This window comes from Calonectris borealis, chromosome 11 (assembly GCF_964195595.1).
Source record: "Calonectris borealis chromosome 11, bCalBor7.hap1.2, whole genome shotgun sequence".
Classification (NCBI taxonomy): Eukaryota; Metazoa; Chordata; class Aves; order Procellariiformes; family Procellariidae; genus Calonectris; species Calonectris borealis.
In genome coordinates, this window is record NC_134322.1 from 15,200,990 (window position 1) to 15,222,539 (window position 21,550).

At 35.1% G+C, this 21,550-nt stretch overlaps 2 protein-coding genes across 10 annotated transcripts in view; both read right to left on the reverse strand.

Annotated features, from left to right (window-relative positions):
- The window catches only part of CCPG1 (cell cycle progression 1), a 34,798-nt gene that overhangs the window by 11,122 nt on the left and 2,126 nt on the right, over nt 1-21,550 (reverse strand). For 6 of the 9 annotated variants that reach the window (XR_012675231.1, XR_012675230.1, XR_012675232.1 and 3 more), the window contains exons 2-8: nt 18,915-18,986; nt 13,523-13,637; nt 12,455-12,534; nt 12,061-12,268; nt 7,628-7,882; nt 4,393-4,514; nt 1,937-3,336 (exon numbers count right to left, since the gene is read on the reverse strand). Coding sequence is in view for 6 of the 9 variants with exons in the window: in XM_075160110.1 (XP_075016211.1) it covers nt 1,937-3,336; nt 4,393-4,514; nt 7,628-7,882; nt 12,061-12,268; nt 12,455-12,534; nt 13,523-13,637; nt 18,915-18,986 (2,252 nt within the window). In the remaining 3 variants the exon portion in view is untranslated. Of the gene's footprint in view, nt 1-1,936; nt 3,337-4,392; nt 4,515-6,725; nt 6,738-7,627; nt 7,883-10,961; nt 11,058-12,060; nt 12,269-12,454; nt 12,535-13,522; nt 13,638-18,914; nt 18,987-21,550 lie in introns of those variants that run through there. The other 3 variants (XM_075160111.1, XM_075160114.1, XM_075160112.1) reach the window with 3 other exon arrangements.
- The window catches only part of DNAAF4 (dynein axonemal assembly factor 4), a 49,789-nt gene continuing 31,013 nt past the window's right edge, over nt 2,775-21,550 (reverse strand). The window contains exons 9-15 of the transcript XR_012675233.1: nt 18,915-18,986; nt 13,523-13,637; nt 12,455-12,534; nt 12,061-12,268; nt 7,628-7,882; nt 4,393-4,514; nt 2,775-3,336 (exon numbers count right to left, since the gene is read on the reverse strand). The gene's annotated coding sequence lies outside the window, so the exon portion shown is untranslated. The remainder of the gene's footprint in view (nt 3,337-4,392; nt 4,515-7,627; nt 7,883-12,060; nt 12,269-12,454; nt 12,535-13,522; nt 13,638-18,914; nt 18,987-21,550) is intronic.

Genomic DNA, 21,550 nt, shown 5'->3' on the forward strand with positions numbered 1-21,550 from the left:
TGAAACACAATTACATTGTCAAGAACAGCTTTTAACATGCTGAGGTTGACTGAAAAGAAAACAAAATTAGTATTAAGTCCTTTCTCTTGTAAGCAAAATGGGTGGGATTTATTTGTTTAAATCATCAATAAGTTGGTATATTTGAAATAAATCCTTTTTAAAAATAAAAATGCTCTGCAGCTGGTTGCCTTAAGTTCTTTTTAGAACAAAGCCAGGTAAACAGCTGTTTTATTATCCCTACTGTGATGCTTCAGTGAGGTCTCAATTTATTTTTCAGTTATTCTATGACATTCTGCTCTATAAAAATAGTGAAAACAGACCCTTAGGAAAGCATGCTTTGTGTAAACATAGGCACTTCAGAAGTTTTCATGTACAGTAAGTACATTTATACTGACAAAACAGTTGCTCACCTGTTGCAGTTTTTGATGCAAACAGTCCCATTATACTACATGCTGTTACATGACTAGCATCTCTAGCCTTCTGCTAAGCTGAGTTAAGGCTATTTTCATCCTCGGCATCATACAAACATCTGTATAATACTATCAGTAAATGAATTTGAAATTCTGTTTTTCTGCAAACTGAATTAAAGTACTCAAAAATTAAGTATTTAAATTAATTAAAAATTAAATTTCATTTTAATAATAAATTAGTAAGAAGTACTTGGACTATGAACAAAAACATAAAACTTGTGTCATGTGTTTGCCAAAACTACACATTAAAAAGGCTCCTTGGTAGCTGATAATAGGAGTATCATCCTCATGGTTCAACTTTTACGAAGAGAAAGTACTACCTCACATAATATTTAGTAACCTCAAAGTAGTTAAGTATTCAGACTTCCTGCTGCAATAAAACACCTGAAATAATAAACAAGTCCAAAAGAGAAACCTGACTGAAGAAACGTACCTTGATCTAAATACTGAATATGCTTTGCACTGAGTACCAGCACAGGAAAAAGTTCTGTTATGGCTACAAGGACAACTTCTTGTGTATTATAAATTAGTTAATATATCACATTTTTTCTTACATGATCAAATAAATATTAGTACAAGAGACTATATAGCCAATTTTGTAAAAGCAATGATATTAAAAGCCACATAAAATATACACGAGTGTTCCAGGAAGAGCAAGTTCCACACAATATATTAAGTCTGTTTGCTTAATTTTCCTTCACCAAAGTCTACGCAGTAGAAACAGTCCACCACATCTAGCTCCATTGGGCCAGCCAGGCAGCGTACCACAACTGCTCTGTAGAAGCCCTGAGAATACCGCTAGATACACGGAAGTAAGGTAGGAAACAATTCATCAAGGACAAAGGACCTTTGTCTGAACAAACAAGTCTGAACAAAATGTAGTCAGGGTCAGGATCTGAACTAAAGCCTGCCATTTGAGTAGCTCTGCTCTGGGCATACAGACTGACTCGGTATTACACTAAGCTACAAGAGAGTAGTGAAATTCCTGAAAAGCCGGCAGGGAATATTACCTGCTGGAACCGGACTTTGAGACTCTCAAATATATCCCAAAACCTTCTAATTCAGGGAAGGACAACAAGGAAGTCCTAGTTAATGCTTCTTCGGAGTTAGTTATTCATTCCATCAGAAAGGCAATCATAGCTACTCAGTCTAAAGTAATCCTACTTGCAGTTACACAGTTTTCTAAAGAACTCAGTAGAAATACTAGATTGTGCTATGTACAGTGGATCTGTAACAAACTAACATCACACACACACAAAATTTATATATAAGGTACTACAGATCCACTTTATATATAACACAATCTAGTATTTCCATTGAGTCCTACAGGAAGTCTTCTAGTGTGGATATATGTATATACACATATACATACAGGCTAGAAGACCACCTATTAGAACAAGGACACTAGTTGTCTTTACACAGACTACTTCATTGTGTTAACAAGTTCAGGAAACATGGAAACAAACCTGGGTCCATACTGGGGTAAATTATCATAATGAAAGTAGTATCTGTAGATGTATTTGTCGAAATCCTCAAAAACCTTTTCATTATTATTTTGGTATTCCTTCATATCTTCCAGGTAATCCTTGACATCATTAACAAAATCAGTGAACAGCATCTGGTCATGTATAAATATCCCATTATGAAAAAACTTATTGATGAAATTTTCTAGTTCTCTCCAGTGATGAAAGTTATGTACAACTTGTTGCAAATACTTTTTCATTAGCCGATTAAATTCATCCACCCTGATAGGATCCGATACTCTGTTAAAGAGACTAATGAATTCTTGATGAGCACATTCAAAAATACCAGAGCAGCCCTTTAGGACAAACTGATGTTTTCTATTACACAAAGGATCATTGAGACATTTCTGTGAATCCGTATCTTTTTCAAATGTTGTAAACTGATGTTTTCTTCCATCTTTGAATTCTTTTGGCATGTTAGGTCCCCTGTAATGCATGTGCTTCAGATTCTCATAAGAGTTATGTTCTCGGTAAAAAGTTCGGGCTTTCTTGTTTGCCTCGTGTCTTTTATCATTTGACTTCTTCTTTTCATCAAAGATGTTTTTTGTGGTATCTTTGAAGTGTCTGAATGTAGACTTCACAGAATCAGAGAATTTCTTGAGGTTTTCTTTCACTGCTTCTTTAGCCTGCTTAATCTTTTCTTTATGATGTCTTACAAACTCTTTTGTGGAATTTTTCATAGCATCAAAAGTTTCTTTAACTGAACCAAAAAATGATTCCTTTGATTTCTTTTTAGTCTTACTTTGCCCTTTAGCACCTTTCTTTTGTCCCTTTTCATTCATTTCTTGTTTTTCAGTTTGGTCTTTCGCTTCAACATACAGCTTCTCCCATAAGTCAGAGCGCTGTTGCTCAAAGTTTAGCTTTTTTTCTAGTTCTACTAGTCTTCCTCGCAGAGTTTCTATTTCTTGATTTTCTCTTGAAGTATCATCATCGGCACTGTCAGGTGTGTGACGAGAACTTAACTGTTCCAGTTCTTTTTTTAGAGCTTCTGTAACATGACGTTCTTTGTCCAGTTCTCTCCTTAACATCTGTGCCTCTGCAAAGAGTGTTTCCTTTTGCCTAAGAAAGTTGTGGTTTCTTTGCTTTTCCTCTTCCAAATATTCCCTTAGTTTCTGATTTTCCATTACAATAGACTCAGTGCTAGTACCTTTATCTTCTAAGTTTCTAATTTGTTGTCTTAGCTTCCTTAATTCTTCCTGAAGTGAGGCCAAAGCTTTTTCTTCCTTCTCTAGAGATTCTCTTAAGTGCTGATTTTCTGCAGCAAGACTTTTTTTTTGAGATTCAAAGGACTTCTTCTCCACCTCAGTAGAGGTCAAACATGTGGCAAGATCTCCCTTGAGTGACTAATACAAACAAAAAGAAAACAAGCAAAAATACTACAATTAGAACTGTTACAATTTCAACTAGAAAGATGAAAGACCAAGGTAGCCCAGACAGAGTTTACTTTTCATTTTGGATGCAGTGACACGTTACCGCAAGATGCAAAAATAGAGCTAGTTTGTTTATCTCAGATACACACACAAACACTGTCTTGGCAACAAAGACCATGTGAGGGGCTCCCCCTTCCAACCAGAGATCATCGCCCTTCACTTGTATTGGGTTAACTAGCTGAAGTATAGCAAACTGGGTACGTGAATTGAGGAAATGAAAATGTGCATGTTTGCTGTTGATTTATGTTCAGCAAACTCGATTTACAGATTACAAAACCAAATACATTGGCAGAAGCAAGGGCATTCAACAGTTGGGGCAGAAATTCAGGAACTGATCTTGAACCAAATTTGCTGCTGAAAATACATGTTCATGTAACTATCCTAACACAAAAGGATCTCCCGAGTCTCTTGGCATCCTTGACAAACCCTAGAACTAAACATACTGAATTGTGTATAAATGCTGCTATCAGCAACATAAAAGAAAACTTTAAAAAAAAGACACACACACAAAGCACTCCCTTATCTTCTCTCTGAATGATCTAACAGTAAAAAACTAAAAGTACAGGTTAAGTATTTAAAAAAAATTAATAACCACTGACAATTTAGAAAGCAAATTCACAAAACCTGTAGGTTCAACCTGTCATAGGTTTTTACCAGCATGTTCTACTTCAGCTGTCTTCATTAATGACAACCTGGCATTATGTCATAGGGAAAGAGTCAGTCTCTGTGTCCAGATAACTCCTAGACTACATACACAAAAAAGAGTATGTTTAAACACATTCCAGTAACAATTTCATCAAAATACAAAATCTTTGTCAAGAATTCAGGGAAAAGAAAAATGACATTCTCAGAAAGAACTTACGAAAGAAAAAAAAAGTAATGGATTTGTGTGATAAATTAATTTCACTTTGTGTAAATTACACACATAATGACAATAACCCAATGACTTCCAGCTAAACTCACACCTACCCCCACTTTATGATGCACTTTATCTCCTTGCTCTTGTTGGCACTGGTAAAGGTCATCTTTCATATCCTTTAATTCACGTGTCTTTGTCACCAGCTGCTGACGTTTCTGGATCTGTATTGTACCTACAAAGATAAAAACCTTCTTTTCATAGTCTGACTTACATTAAGTAGTTAGAGGAACAGACGAACCTAAACATAATCTTCATTTTCTCTGCAAATTCAAAAACATTCTTACCTTGCAATTTCTGCCCAGTACTTACTAGCAACTGTTTAGCTGTAACAAAATAAAGATTATAAAACCAGATTGTTATATACCGATTCTGTTTCTTCCAATGAGAAACAGTTTCTCAGACCCAAAAATTCACTGTCTTTTATTTGATGATAACAAATGAAGGAATTTTGCAACACTACATAGAAATAAGTTAGATACGCAAAACAACAGAAGTTATGCAGGAAAGTATATGTGTGATTTTTTTGTCGTTTTTTTAGTAACGTGCAAGCCAATCAGGATAAAAGGGAGACCATTAGTCCATGCATTTTCCATTTCAGAACTACAGCTTTTACTGTTAAGTAAAGTTACATGAATAAGAGGATCTTAACACAGTACTTAAACTTTCATGCAGAAACACAATTATTACACACTGCTCACAAAGCAGCAAGTATTTGCAGGCCCTATCTTGTCGTTCTTATCCATGAGTGAAGGCTGAAGAGCAAGCAAATAGCCTATCTTGCAATTGTCAGATAAAGGCTGAGACACACTATTTTTCTGAAAAAATATCTTCATTGTACTAGCCACCAATTTTTTGCATCAAGTAAAACTTCTTTACTGGTACTTCCCTACCTATACACATGTTCTGTAAATCCTAACACCGATGCAGTTTTTATTTCTTTGCTTTTAAGATTCTCTTGAATTGACTCTACAGCAGATGGCAACAGCAAGTTTTAGGTATTTCTTTCAAAACCAATGCAGCATATGTAGAGTTCTGTTTCTGTATTTAAAGGATGGGGTGTATTATTAAACAGAAGAAATTCTATAAATACTATTATACTGAGGAATTTTTTGTCCTCTCTTAATTTCTGTTTGAAGTATTGTCAAGTATGAACCTAAAAAACAGACAATGCTCTATTAAACCAAGTTGAACCTCAAAGTTCAAAATTCAGCTAAGGGAAAGCAAAGTTTTTATAGCAATGATTTTAAGTTTGCAGAGTCCTAATAAACACATATTGGAAGCATAGACCCTTGCATAAGTGAATTTAAGTATACTGACAGTAAATTTGTTTTTCATATTTATGTTTTATAGATACTTTTGAAGAAGTCCATTGATCCTAAGAATCTGAAGACTGCCTCTGAAAAATCATCATTTAGTGTAAAGGGTTCATGTTAAGAGGAACCTGAATTACAGAAAAACACTTAAACTCTGTTTCTCTCCTTATCAGGAATCATAATTTAGATACTGACACCCCCACCCCCCAAAAAAAAAGAAAGTAATTTCATAAAAAGTAACCCTTTCCAATCCTCCTACACGACAATTAGCCTAGCATTAAAAGACTGCTGTGGAAGTCCATTCCAAGCTGAATCACAAAAATGCAAAGTAGTCCTCTACGGAGATGGATTTCTCTCTGCAAGGTTGTGTTTAAAAAAACAAAACAAAACAAACAAACAAAAAACAGGAAGATGGAAAGCAGGGTTTGATTTCCTTTCTAGTGGTAGAAAGATTAGTTATCACATAACCATGAAGAACTTCCACTTGAAGAAGCAAAAACTAAAGCCACACAGAGTTGCCTTCTTTCTGCTGGGAATGCCGTCAGCACTGTCATCAGCGATGACAATTTTTCTTTAGAAGTACGAGTCAATGAATGAACAAGTCAAAGTGAATCCCTTAATAAAGATATGACCCTGAGTACATTTCCAAAAACTATTTCTCATCCATAGATCTCAAAGTTCTTTAAAAGGATAGTATTTATCACTAACCCCAATTTAAACACAGTAAAATGATTAACAGAAATGAAATCTCAAGTTACCACCACAAAGCACTGTCATAGATCGGTCTAGCCATAGTACTCCTCTCTGCTTCTAGCATGCCAATATACATCAATCAGTTTTTACATCAGCTACTATGTGCTGCAGCTGCTAAATAAAAAGTATTTTACAGGACTGGATTAGTCATTCCTGTAATCCCGCATACTCTAGTAATTCTTAAGACTTGATTTTTTTTTTTTTAATGTAAGTATGCATACATATATGGATGTGTGTGTACACATACACCCACACAATTTAAAAAGGAAATCTGAATGCAAGCACAGCATCCACAATACATCACTCATGACTCTTACCTTCAGGTTTACCTAAGAACAAAAAAAAAAAAAAAATCAGGGTCGAGTGAAAATTAGTATAAATCTCAAAACAAATGTCAAAATTTAGAGCCCTAAGAATTAGTCAAAGTCAAATCCAATTAGAATCATATTCCCAGCCTCAAATTGAATCACAGGTCTTCTTATGAAGGCACATTTTCATATAAAACTAAAACTACTCAGGAAAAATTACTATTAAAAATAAATGCTCTCTATCATTTTTATCATAACACATTTATCTTAGAAGATCAGGATTGCCCTACGTAGATTTAGATCTGTAATGAGTTCTGCTGTTTTGTTAAATGTAGTAACAATCTGTGTAGTGCTTAACTTTAGGCAACGTACTGAACACAGAAAAATTGCTGCTATGCTAGATTCCCTAAACCACTCTGAAATTGGAAGGACAACTACAGCATATTTTTCACCACTGGAGAGAGAAAAATATATAGACTATGAACTCCTGTAAAAAACATGCCTTGCTCTTACATTTACCAGATGAGCACATATGGGACAAAAGCCTGAAATGACTCTGTGAATGCTGTTAAGAACGACGAGCACTACCACAAATTTATTTCAAAAGAAAAGATGTGAAAAATTAAAGGTACACACTGCATTATGAGAACAACAAGAAATTTCTATCTGGAAGGGCAACCAAAAATTAATTTCTTTTTATTTACTTTAATTTTAAAGTAGTGTATATTAAATACAATTGCATCGCTGAAGGGCCTCCCTGTATTATCCATACATTAGCAGTTGCTTTTTCTCACTTTTAGGTTTAGATTGTTAGCAGAGAACAAGGGCAGGGGGGGAAATCAGTCTCACAATAAAATGATATTTGTTATGGAAGACGTTGATTCTATGTATTTCGTTCTCTATAAACTCACCATAGAAGTGTCCAAAGCCCATGCTGATTGCAATCACCAAAGCTAGTATGATGCATCTGTTAAGGCCACTACTGAACTGGCGTTTGTGCTGCTCTTCTCTGGGAGGTTCCGACTCCGGTTCAGCAGGTGACCCACCCTCAGCCTCGCAGCTAGAGATCAGCCTCTTCTTAGCCCGACGTTTTCGTACTGTGGGACTGGACTGACTGCTAGTTTCATCACTACTTGATTCATCATTGCTAGCCTGAGACGAAAAAACTGAAAACCAACACAGAACAGTCTTTAAAATGCATTAATTGTTGCTTTAAAAAATCAATGTGAGTACCAAAATCCATCATATTTATGAAAATGTATTTGGCATTTATCTTATAGAACATGGATAAAATAAAAATTCTCAACATGATAGTTTATGCTGGATATTACACATGGAATGCTTGATGTCCAAAGTTAAAAATTCATTTTTTAAAAGGAAAAGATAGAGAATCAAGAAATCATCAGCAAAAAACTGTATGGCACTTCCCCATACCTTATCATTCACTCATTAGAAAGTGTTTCTTTCAGACAATCCTGCTTCTTAAAGCACCTACATGTATTGCCTCTGCAAATTCTTGTGAAGTAGAAAGGTTAAGAATTCAGTTCTCCTTCTCTTACAGATATTGAGACTGAACTATTTAATAACAAAAAAGCAACAGAAAGGCTTGCTAAAATAAAGCCTTCTAAAAGACAGACATGGTTTTATTATATTCTCTAAAAAAATTTCACTGTGATCTACATGCAGCTGCAGACAAAATGCCATTAAAGTTCCATTAATGTAGGTATTATAAATATCCAAACAAAGCTTTGCATTACAAATTTATTTAAATATGTAATTTTGTTTACTTTTAATATCTACCATATACTACCTATTAACATCTTTACCCACCTTTCAATAAAGCCATTTTGAACCACTACTGCACAGGAAAAGAATGAGTCAGGTGCTTCTGTGTTTGTTCCTCCCTAACACTATGAATTCAAAACGCTTCTATTACCTGACTGATGTTTTGGAAGATTGAATCGGCAAAGATTTGAGGTAAGAACAAATTCTAACCATAAAAAAAAAAAATCATCTTTTATAGCATTTTTGTAAAATGGTATTTATGATACCATTTGTATGTTTATGTTCCTATGGCCCAAAAGCTATATATTCTAACTAAGAAAATAACAACAGAGCTGTAATTGCTTGTTGCTAGTAGTGGTACAAATGCTTGCTGCATGTACTGTAAATAAATTTATATAATCCAGTATATAAGTAATGATTATTTAATCTCCCTCCTTTGAAAGCATCATTTTCAAGTGTAAGGCAAATATCAAGGGGAAGCAGTAGCAGGGTGAAAAAGCAGCTTTCAAATATCTATGTTCATGTACCTAATTCACATGCCTGAAATAGACTCAATGTGATCAATGAAGCCTCCAGCACATGACAAAGTGCTCGTGCTCCTGCTCGGATAGTTCTAAATTCGATGCCTGCAATTACACAATGCTAATGCCCCTTCTAGAAATGCAGTTGTTCATTCTCGTATCAGAGATCATCACTCAAACGTAAAAGTATAAATACAGAGTTACTGTCCTTGAACATTTCACAACTGAAAATCATTTGAGCAAAGCCATGCACAAATCACTGAATAGACAAGAATGCCAAGCAGTGCTAGCCATTATCTATAAAAAGCATTACCAGTTAAGATTCTTCACTGAAAATAAATTCCAGCTTCACAGAAGTGATTGCATCAACCCCAGAAAAGATTACCAATTAGTAGCTGGAATACATGTCTAATTTCTGACTCCATAGACAAGCAACACATCAGACAATGAAAGATAACTTCCCCTCTTACTAAAAAAAAAAAAATCCATTTTAGTCAATTAGTCAAACCAGACTGACCAAGCAGACATTGCAATAAAGACAAATCATTTAAACAGCTAGTTGACATGCAGATTCTTCAATGAATTTATATCACTTGGCAGAAAAGGACACTATTTTAGAATCAGTCATTTAAACAGATGCATACTTCCCCAATCCTGGACAATAAAGACAAGCATTCAGAAATTAGTCAGGAAAGAGGTATTTTTCCTAGAATGCAGAGGTCAGACATTATAAAGGATTATACAGGACATACTTAATAAGACAGGTGTTATTATTGCTTATTTGGTTTTTTAGGGTTTTTTCAACAACCAAAGAAGCTTACACATATGAAATACAAAAATGGTTAAGGAACAAGCTGTTTCTAGCCAAATGGGAAATTCTTTGATATACTGGACAGCAAAGTATAGGAAAGGAAAAAAAAAAACAATCAGAAAGCAAAGAGAAAAAGCTGTAAGACACTTAGAGCCATTCATAAGCACTTACTGGCAAGTTATTAACAGCATTACACTTTCAGGCAAGAATGACATTGCCTTACAGCTGCTCTAAGAATTCAGTACAAAGCTGTACTCTAACATTCACAGGATGAAAAGGAGTATAAATGAAACAAAGTGTGACCACAGTAGCAGTCCAAAATTCTAGCTTCTGCTATGATTTTGAAGTGTCAGATCAACACTAGAAACCAGATGAAATAACAATGTCAGGTTTTTTCTTTGACATTTCTGCACAGACACGTCTCAAGCCTAGATGCAGTTTATTTCAGTATATGAGCGCTTCTGCTAGTTAACTTCATTCATGAAGAAATATCAAAACATTTCTGTTTGCATGGTGAAGACAGCCTAAACAGGAATTGGTTTGCAAGTAAAAATGGCAGAAAATCCTTGTAGAACATTTTAGTATCTGCATTAGGAAAATCTGAATCTCATCCTTTTCCAACACAATAGAAAACTCAACAAGAAGTGGATGGCAAAGATTTCCATTGCCAAAAAGCGGCATGAAAATTTTGACTGCTAAAACTTTGGCATTTAAAATAAATGCAAAAGTACTCCAGACATTTTCTATAATACTTGGTCAATAAAATGCACAGCACTAAAGACTATGCTGAAATCAGCTTAAGTTAGACGGAAGAAATTCTTTTTGCCAGTCACACATAGATTCGGAATCCAACAAGACCCATTCATTTAAATGGTCAAGCATACATATTAAAATGTATTACAAAGCTTACTGATGCCCATTCCAAATTTACATGTAAGCTTAACATTTTTCAAAAAAGCAAATAAAACACTGACAGCTTAGCCAAATTCTTCAGTGAGGCTTTCAGCATCTGTTTGGAATATCACTATTACAAGATCAAGTCAGATTGCTACTGATAATTTTAAGAACACTCCATGCAAGCCATAAGCAATCAGCTTTACACAAGCTGATCAAATTTAATCACACCACCTTGGAAAGGAAGACTGTGAGACACATGCTCTTTCACCTCATTTCCCCATCCCCTTACACAATCGGGAATCTTCCTCAGCTTCTCCAGCCAACTGACTTTTGAGTACAAAAACATGAGGGGAAAAAAACAACACTTTTAGAACTCAGCCCTAAAAGAAAGAAGAAAGTCAACTAAATTTTAAATTAAAAATTAAGTCAAGTCATCCAGAAGGCTTAATGAAGGCGACCGCTTTGTTACAAATCATCACTGGTCATAATTAGATGCTAAGCTGTCATTTTCTGATTCCAATGGATACTATACAGATACATGAACCTTTAATGATGCTTTATTCTACTTCTAAGAGAAAACAGTATTTTAAGAGAAAATCCTGCTCTCGTAATAAACTTACTTTGAAAGGTCAAAGTCAGTAACACAAAAGTGTTATAGAGAATAAAGATGACAGAAAACATTACAAATAATCAGCCAAACAGAATTAAAAAGGAAGAGTAGAGAACTAGAGAAGAGTAACACAACAGTAATTCTTTTGTTTGGGTTTGTTGGGGTTTTGTTTGTTTGTTTTTAATTGGCCAAATATTTATATCCTTTCTCCTGAATATCATGCATTGCATTTCTGCCAAGTACTGGGAGTATCTTAAAATATATATATTCTACATAGTTATGAAGGTAAGCAAAAAGTTTTTGTAGTCATGCGGCTATTAGCCCTCATGGCCCCAAAAATCAATTCTCTCCCAGTTGCTAGTTATCTATGCCAACTCTATAAAAGCCAAAAAAAATGCCAAGAGAAAATGTTCAATTATTCTATGAACTAAAAGTAATTTTAATTCTCAAAAATATGCTAGAAATTTACTTTCTATTTAAAATAGTGAACACCTAATGCAAGAGAATGCTTTCAAATAAAAAGATAGCAGACAGACATTTGGACAAAGTTTTAGATTTAGGGCAACTAGAGCTGTCCCAGAGACTGCAAATACTTGGACATGTACTCAACAAGACCAACTTTTTTTCCCTCTCCATACAAAAAAGCTTCCCTAAGCAAAGACTTCCCCCCGCCCTGGTGACATTTTTGCACACAGTTGCTTAGTAATTTATTACTCTTACCAGTTTCTAGATGGGAAAACGCATATTGACTGCTAGAGGAGGAACCCATGTTAAAATCCTCTGAACTTTGAGCTTCTTCACCATCAGCTGGAGCTTCCTCCTGACTTTGAGTTTCTTCTGGTTTTGGAGCTTCAAGTGTAACAATGTCAGAATCATCGCTAGTAGTTCCAATGCAGGACCCATCATCAGGGATTTTTTCTTTCTTTCCCTAGGGAAGTGGACAACATAAAAATTATTGACATACATACAACATAAAGTAATTTTAAAAAATAGCAAGAATTCCTAATGCTTTAAAGAAAGGAAAAATCAGTATCTTTATTTTAATGCCTTCCAAACATTGCTTGGCATTGTCAGATGGGGCTTACAGAAGCTTCTGAATAACAATGTAATTTACCTCCGGAACTGTCTGAGTTTCCTCAAAAGCAGAGAGAGTATTATCTACTACTGGTATCTCTCCATCATCGTTGCACTGAGCTATATAAATGAAAAGAAGAAAACACAAACAAACATGGGATTAAAACCAGTAACTCCACAAATTATGCCCACTCCCATGTAATATTAAAATATATATAATTGTGACAGATTTCTATTATCTGCTCATACCAGGGAAGATTTTCTAAAAATGCACCAAATCTCATTTTTAATATCCCTCTAACAAACATCAGAATGCAATTTGTCATTATGTAATACAATGTTTTGGAGGATACTTAAATTCAAATGCTTATACTGATCATAATGCAAGTAACCTATAAATGAAAAGCACAGTTAGATAAAAACCAACACTATACTGTAAGGTGATACCACAGTACATTTGTATGCTAGGATAATTAAAGTATTTTCCAGATAGTCATTGGAGTTTGAGTGTCTAGTCCTGTTTCTACAAGGAGAGGTTATGAATTTGGAAACATGGCCAAACTCAAATTTAGTCAACTGCACTCTGAACATGTCACATCTGTGTTCTCATACCAATATTAACAAATTGAATATTAAATTTAGTAATTAAAATAAGAGGAAGGATTTTCATTATATTAATATGCACCAGACTTACACTCCCAACTCAAGGAATGCTAACACAATACCACAATGTTGTTTTTTAGGTGTGATAGTTCCTTCCAAATTACTTTTATTTGATCTATGACATTATTAAGGAATGTTTAATATAATAAATTTCTTTTATCAATAGCACTTCTATAAACTATTTTCCAGCAACACCAGTGCATACTATTCTATAACACATCTAAAGTATTGACAAAATGAAAGACATTCTACTAATTTCATCTATTTCAAGAAAAAATACTTTCATAAAGTTGATAACTGAATATTTTCCACAACAGTGATACAGCAAGTATTTTGACAGAGGCCTATAAAGTATACAAACTCTATTAAAAATACTAAATTTGTGGCCAATGCCACAACAGACACTTACTTATTTTACGGAACTGCTCCTCTTCTAATATCTTACCTTGCAAATCAATTGGTTGCTCCTCTTCTTGCAAAGAAACGTATTCTTCTGAAACAAACTCATGGTTATCATTTGTGCTTCCATTTTCTGAAGTCACTGTCTCTATGTCAGAACCCTGGAGTTGAAGAGTTTTAAATGAACATTACAGTTATTGGGATTTCCAACAGTAAAGCAGAAGGAAAGGGTTACAAAGAAAACAGAATATTAATAATAAAAACAGAGGAGAAGAATAATAACCTTTAAAACTGAAGAAGATTTTAAGCAAAGAAAAGCAAGAGAAATACCAAGTAATTAACTAGAGGGAAAAAACTGTTAGTGTGTAATACTTATGACCATGATTGAAAAAAGGCAGAGGAGGACAATTCTAGGGAGAAAAAAAAAAAGGCAATTTAGGCATCAATTAACATCTATGTTAAGTATTTTAAATAACTATTTTCTATTAGCTTTATTAGACCTATTTATTAAATAGAATTTAGAGAAACAGAGAAGGTTGTCAACTGAGTTTTGAATATGGGATCTAATTTTTGCACTCATGTCCATGTATTTTATGTAAATACACACACCCTCCCCAAAATGGAACTTCAGGAGTACCAGCATAAGCTCTAATAAGTACAACTACCAGGGGAAAAAAAAAAAAAAATTATATATATCTCTACTCCATCTTAATTCCTGTCAGCAAATTTGAAAGGCTGTTTTAATAATATATCTTTGACACTAGGAAAACAAATATTTATACAATCTCGCAATTGGATTTCTGTTTTTAATCCAGAAAGGAGCCTCAGTTATTAGTCAGCTGCCAGTCAGCAACATCCTCAGAGCAAAACAGGAACTGAAGATAAACAACACTCAAGACTTCAGGGCACTAAAGGCAAGCAATTTGGTTGACAACTCTAAATATTTAATCTTCATATTGTAATTTTTGTTTAAAAGAACTGATGAAACACAAGGTTATTAGAAAACTATAAACATGCAAAACATAACTGAAAAATACTAAGTCACTCTGATCCATAAATAACTTGAGCTGTTTTTGTAAACAGAGATCTTTATTTTTGCAACGGCAGGTGTGAAATTACAGTAGTAGTAATACTTCCAGATCAGTTTCCCTAGATGCCTCATTTCAGGACTCAGGCAAACATGTATGCTTTTGTTTTTAAGAGCAGACTGTACTTCAGGAAGATTAGATACCTCAAAAAGAGTTGCAGAAGATACATTCTACGATCACATTACAAAGTTACGTTCCTTTTTAAAAGGCTTCAAAAATTAACTGCTTTAGCAATCCGACAAATACTTCATTTTTTTTTCTTTTTACTACAAAAGTATCACAATTTTAATCTCAAATGTTTTGCAGAAATTTGCCACCCAATTATACGTAACTTATTAAAATCTGAGTGAAATCTTAGGAAAGAAAATACAAAATTATCTGGGGTTTTTGGCTTTGTTGGGTTTTATAGATAGGTATATAGATTTATTATGTGACAATTGTTCTCTGGTGTAATAGAACCATAACTTTCATTTCTTAAGATGTGAAGAAGAAAAAGAATAACAAAAATTTAGTTTGCCCAGGCTCCACAACAAGGCAAACATCAGGACTATAGCTTAAAACAGATTAAAATTTTAGCTAAAATACCAAGAAACTGGGCTAACTAATACAAGGTAAGCCATCCTTTTTTAGACATGTGCAGTCTAGTGTGGATGTCCGAGCTCTCCGATTCACCTAATCTGTTGCAGACCTCCATCACCCTCACATTCCATCAACAGCAAAGAGGCTGAGACAGGATATTGTCTCCTCACTACTCCTCACTCCTTTTCCTACACTCCTACACAAAATTAGCAAGTCCTTTTTTAAGAGTAGTCCAACAATACACAGCATCACTTCTCTGTTCAAAGCAGGTATTAAATTCAGCACACACAGCTGTCAGTTCTCTGCAATCACAATCTAGCCAATTGCCATTTCTTGCCCCTCTTAACTCGGTGCATTTGTAAATGGCAAAACAAATCCAGAAACTGATTCTGTTGTGTCATCATCAATACAGGTTGCAATAATACGTGAGAAAGTAATCTATAATATTCCAAATGTATCTAATCCTTAGCTCTATCCCCTTCCTAAATATCCAAATAATTTCCCCGAAGTATAATATACACATGCCACCCCTTCCCTGGATAAGAAGTGTGTGAAGGATATCTAGCTATCCCATTCATTCTCCTTTCTTCACGCTCAGATTCCAAGCTGTCTTGCCAGGAGAACACCAATAATGGGAGCTCTTAAACACCAGTGTTTTCCCACCCCGAACAGAATTATTTTATTTGCTTTAATCAGAGGAGAATAACCGGGAACAGAAAATTTCTACACCACAGAAATCTGTTTGGCTTTGGCTAGACAAATCCCTGCCTTCCTATAATCTTGTATTATGTTAATTTATTTAGACTGCATAATTCATTTTCAGTTACAGTGTAAAATAACCATCCCAAGTATGAAAATAAAGCCTGCAATTCACAGCTGAGTAACCCAACTGTTGTAGCCAACTGCTAAACCCTTTCACTTTTATTAGAGTCTGCAAAGTCCAGCAGCCTGTGCACTCCTGTATTCTGCTTGGTCTTGGTCTGAGCTTTCAAAACTTGAGTACAATCACAAGCCTGTAATGGGTTGCCTTTCGAATTACCCAGATTTTCATTAAATCTGCAAATAGGGGAGTGTGCAGTGAAGGAGAAACAGCAGATCACCACCCATGATCTCTTCCCATTATTTCCTGTTTTCCTCCTATGAATGAAATATCTCAAGTACTGTTTCTTGAAAACGTTTCAGGGCAGGCAACAAGAAGATACAGACAGCCAATATATGAGTGACATTCCAGGAAAATAGTTAACCCGTTTGCTCTGAGGATTCTGGCTCAGTAACCTGCTCAGTTTACAAGACAATGCTAAATACTTAAAAAACAAAACGAACCCAAAAAAGCCCCCATACTACACCCACACATCAGCCAAGATCTGAAGAGATATAAAAATCCTCAGGACTAAAGGATAAAAGTATATTGGAGGTCCGCACTAATAGGTAGGGCCTCTCAGAGTTTCTGAGCAACTTAGGCCTGCCTTGTTCACTGCTAGGGGGAAGCAAGATAAAACATGAATCTTACCTAACTTCAAGTGTCTACACCTGAGCAAATTGCTGAAGGCACCTTTACAATCACTACAGTCAGTGGAGTCAAGACAGCAAATCATTTGATCAAATATAAGTGTTGACCTTAGCGTAAGAATTACCGCTCTCTAGACTCCATTGATTGTATTGATTTAATCTATACAATGCAAACTTAGAAACCAACATCAGATTCAGACGCCTACTCTGTAGATGCCTAGGCAACAACAAATCCCATCCCAACAGACCTTTAATTGCTTCACTTCTTTTCTTTTGTCTCAAGCTTTATTCTACTAGGAATTACAAATTACTTTTGTTTTAATAAAGCCATTGTCACTTTATAGAACTAGTCAAACATCAGAAGATAGGAAACACAAACACACAAATTAAACCAGGGCTACCAGAGACATAATAGTGACTTTACAAATAGCTATACCCGAAGACCTGATCAAAGAATGAGGGAATTCTAGCATTTCATCCCAGATAAAAGTATGCCTAATAAATGAAGCTGTAGCAGAGATCAAAAGATGGAGAGAAACACAACTGAAGCCATACAAATTTGATAGAGTTCCACACATCAATTGAATAGGTCTTAAAAGACAACAAGCATTTTGAATCAAGAAGTTTTTTGCCTTGCACACAGGCTGTTAGCTCTTTCCACCTGCTGCCACACAATCTACCATCACAACTTCCTTACACAATGATCAGATTGCTTTGTGTATTTCCTTATGGAAAATACCTCTTCAGTGACGGTTTGCCTAATAGAAAAAAAACAACACATTCTCTTAGTGCTGCCACTAGCTCAGTCCTGCACTGCCATATGAATTCCTCCTCCACAAGGTGCCAACATCCAAGTTATTTCTGCATATTTTATGCCTTGCGCTCTCCTGCCTGAACAATAGGGCCAAGGAAACCCAGAATTCCAACATGAATTACAAAGAACTTGTGCTAAAAGCTGCTGTGAGTCCCTGGAAAGCACAAAAGAAAGTCATTTCAAAACTCAATCCTTCTCACAGAAGAATCTCTTACCACCTCCAAGCCTTTTCAGGCTGTTACAGTTTTCAAGACCCTCCAAGCGTAAATATGGCAAGCCCTCACAAATCATCATTTTAAGCTCCAAGGCAGCTATACTTCTTATTCCTGACCTTCCAGTACAGATGTAAGGAGAGCTGCCCTGCCCTCCCATTACCTTAATTTTCCAATAAAACTAATAAAATGTTGGCACTCCTTTACCCACTGTAGCTTCCCCCAGATTCCACTTGCAGCAAGAAAGCCTGGGAAAACTTCAGCATCTTGGGTATGAAATATATAATTACATTATCTCTGTAACACAACCATTTCCAAGGGATTTCCAACCAGTCTTTGCAACACTGTTGATTTCTGGAGACCCCAGACCCTCTAAACTCCCCATGTCTTTCCTTCTCAATGCAGAACAGCATTGTACAGAAATGAAAGTGCTTAAAATCCTACAAATAAGACCCAATAGGCCTATGCGCATCTTTCTCCAAACTGCCTATGCATTCTGTAGAGTGAGGCAATACAAAAGATTAGAGGCAGCACATTTCACAGATGTCTTTATGCCAGTCCTCAACCTCCTGAGCTCAGAGGCTCCAAGACAGAGACTGTTCCAGTCAGAAACAAAAGCAGTCGGTTATGCACAAACTATAGCATTCACATGAGCCTTGAAAATGCCGCCTTCTAATATTCTAGTCATCGAGCATAAACTTATCTCTATCCTATTTTTTCATAATAGGAAAGACAGAATGTAAGAACAGAGGGCTCTTCCTAAACAGCAACTGCTAAAGCTAGGATCAAGATACCTCAGTGGTAGAAAAGACTTGGAGAAATCATTCCCTTCTGCATGAGATATTTTTCCTGCCCATTATTCCCAACTTTTTTTTTTTTAATTGGGGGAGGATTTGAAAGGAAAGGAAGAAATATATTAGCAACAACAGACAAGTTACACAGAATTTCAATGTTTTCAGGAAAGATGGAACAGAGGACAGCATCTCACTAAAATTCTTTGTAAAACCTTTGTAGAAAAAAACCTATTCTTTTAAATAACAATATTTATATCAGCTATAGTAAAGGATACACATTTTTAAACAGTAGTTTTATGTTTTCTTATTTATAAATCTCTCTTCTCTATTCTCTGTTGATAGCAAGACCCACACAAAACAAAAACTACAAAGTTGAAATAATATTCTTCTGCCTATGGCTAGTCTTAAACTGACAGAACTTTATTAATTTGAGATTGGGTACCTCATGGTTGATGACAGTCCAGCCACAAGATGAATCACTGTCACTGGAATTTTCAGACATTTTCAAAGCACACTGCAAGTAAAAATAGATTCTTTTAACATGCAAGATAAGTAATTTCACTGCTCTTTTGAAAAAAGATAAAGAAAAAAGAAGAATCCAAATCATGTTATTCTAGAATTTAAAAAAAAAAAGATAGAATTAAAGTTTAGAAAGAAAATATATTCTTTTGTACCTATTTCCTATTATCTTTTTTATACTTGGAGCAAATACGGCTTTGCTAGGTACATACCTGTTTTAGCTAGCCAAAAAGGTCTTAGACTAGCTAAAGACACACACACACACACACACACAAGGCTAGCCAGTAAATCAATAATCAAATTTAAAATTTGTCTGTAGCATCATTGTTTAAGACATGTTTCAGTAGTGAAGTGATTTCTGAATTGTTACATGCACTGAAACTACAGTTTATTCAAGAAAAACACTGTGCTTTTTTTTGTGAAGACACAAATTAGGATCTTTTGGAAATAATTCTCTTCAACTACTGGGCAACACAATGTTTCATGTTTCTTTCACTCCTTTCAAGTACTCTCAAACATACTGATTCCGAAGAAAATTGAGAGAGTAGCCGGAGAATACAAAAACAGAACAAAAAAACCTGAAGTACAAATTTTAGTTGTTACAATACTACCAGATAACTTTGGTAGTTACTTTCAGCAGAGAGCTGTCTGGCTGCAGCTGCCTGTTTATTTTTCCTCCTGTACGAGGAATACAGAGTATTCAGTATTGTTACACATTCAAATTATTTTTTGAAGTTCTTAACTAACAGAAAGACTTTAAAAAAAAATTTAATGCATTTCTTGTTCCTTAAAATAAAAATATATCAAGTTGTTAAATAAAATTTACTATAGATTTATCTTGCAGAAAAAAAACTTCCCAAAAATAGAACAATTTCCAATCAATTGTGTGTTACTTTATGCATCCAATGTAATAAAACAGCAAAAGAAATCACTGTTCAATAAAGCTTCTATAAAATGACGATTATATTGACAAAGCAGAGAGTTCCGAGAACTTCAGACATCTGCTTTACTTCCCACACCTAGTTACTTCCGTAAGAACACAGAGAAAAGCACCTATTTGTTTAAATTTATTTACTCTCTACTTTATTATCAATCCTGTCTTCACTCCCAGTTTGTTAACACAGAAAATATACACAAACCTTGAATAAGAATATCTAAATATGCCAGTGTGGCTAGAAATTTGCACAACAAAATACGAAACTTCCAATTCCATTGAGGTTTCTTAAAAAATACAGTAAATATTAGTCTTAAACCTCTGCATTGTGGTAGTTATTACATGTTTGTCTAATATAACACTTTTTCCTCATAAACTTCAACTAACCTATTTGGGGTTCCTCTGTAAAAAAGCCAATGGTGACAATCACAACCACAGTTTATAGAGCAAAAACATCCACTAACAATCAGCTTAGGTATCAAACTTACAGAGAAACTGGATTTCCATTTATTATAAAGCCCTACTTTGAATATGGACGTCATTTTCTTTTAGATCTTTTTCATCCTTCATAGTGCTTTTCTGGAATCTCAGCTAGGGAACATCAGGGAGGCGGGGGGGAGTGGTTTTCTTTGGAGGTTTTGGGGGGGTTTTGTTTGTTTGTTTGTTTAATCATACTTCTTCAATCGTCAAAATAACAAATGCCCAAATGGCAAAGACTGCGTTCCAGAGTTCTCATGAGATGATAACATCTGCTTGCTGTCATTAAATTACTTTGAATTTGACCAGGCATTCAGCAGCAGAACCTTTTACGTAACCACAAAAAATACAGTTTGGGGCAAATATAGTACAGGCAGCTACCCAGTCCTTACTAGCGAGTGTGACCTCCACCGTGGAAGAAATTCAGGCTGTGGTTTCATAACATGGCAATTCCAGTTTTAATGCATCTAGTGCTAGATGAAAAACAATGAAGTCACAAAATGCAAGTCCTTTAATAAACAAACAAACAAAATCTGTTGATACAAGTGCATCTACAAATTTTGAAAGGGCAAGTTTTAACAGCAGACTCTGCTCAACATTGTAACATCTGTCTTCCTCTAGCTAACTCAGCATTCCATCATGGGCCCTGGCTAACTCAACGTAAATGCTATCGTGCTCTCCCTCTCCATCCAGATCACAGACTGACAGGTAATTGAGCACTGCACAAAACCAATGCTACTGAATACACACCCATGGCTTCAGGCTCCACGGAGCATTAAACATCTCTCTTCGCTTCCCAAACAAAAGCTTCAGGACCTAACTATGTGGGTATCAGCACAATCAAAAATATTAAAAAAACGACGAAAGGAACAAGCAGACAAACAATGATCATTTTCTACTGCTTGCTGACCTTGATAAATGGCCTTGAGTTAAAAGTAACTTATGTTGTATTCAACCAGAGTTATAATATTATACTAATACTGAATATTTAACTGCATACAGGTGATCAACCTCCAAAATAGAAAAGTTTTTAATATCATGAAAAAGAATGGAATAAAAAAGAATAATTACAAAATCATTGAGGTTTACAGGTATAACTGCTAAATTTATCAAAATGATGACGATAGATAGATAGCATGACATCAGAC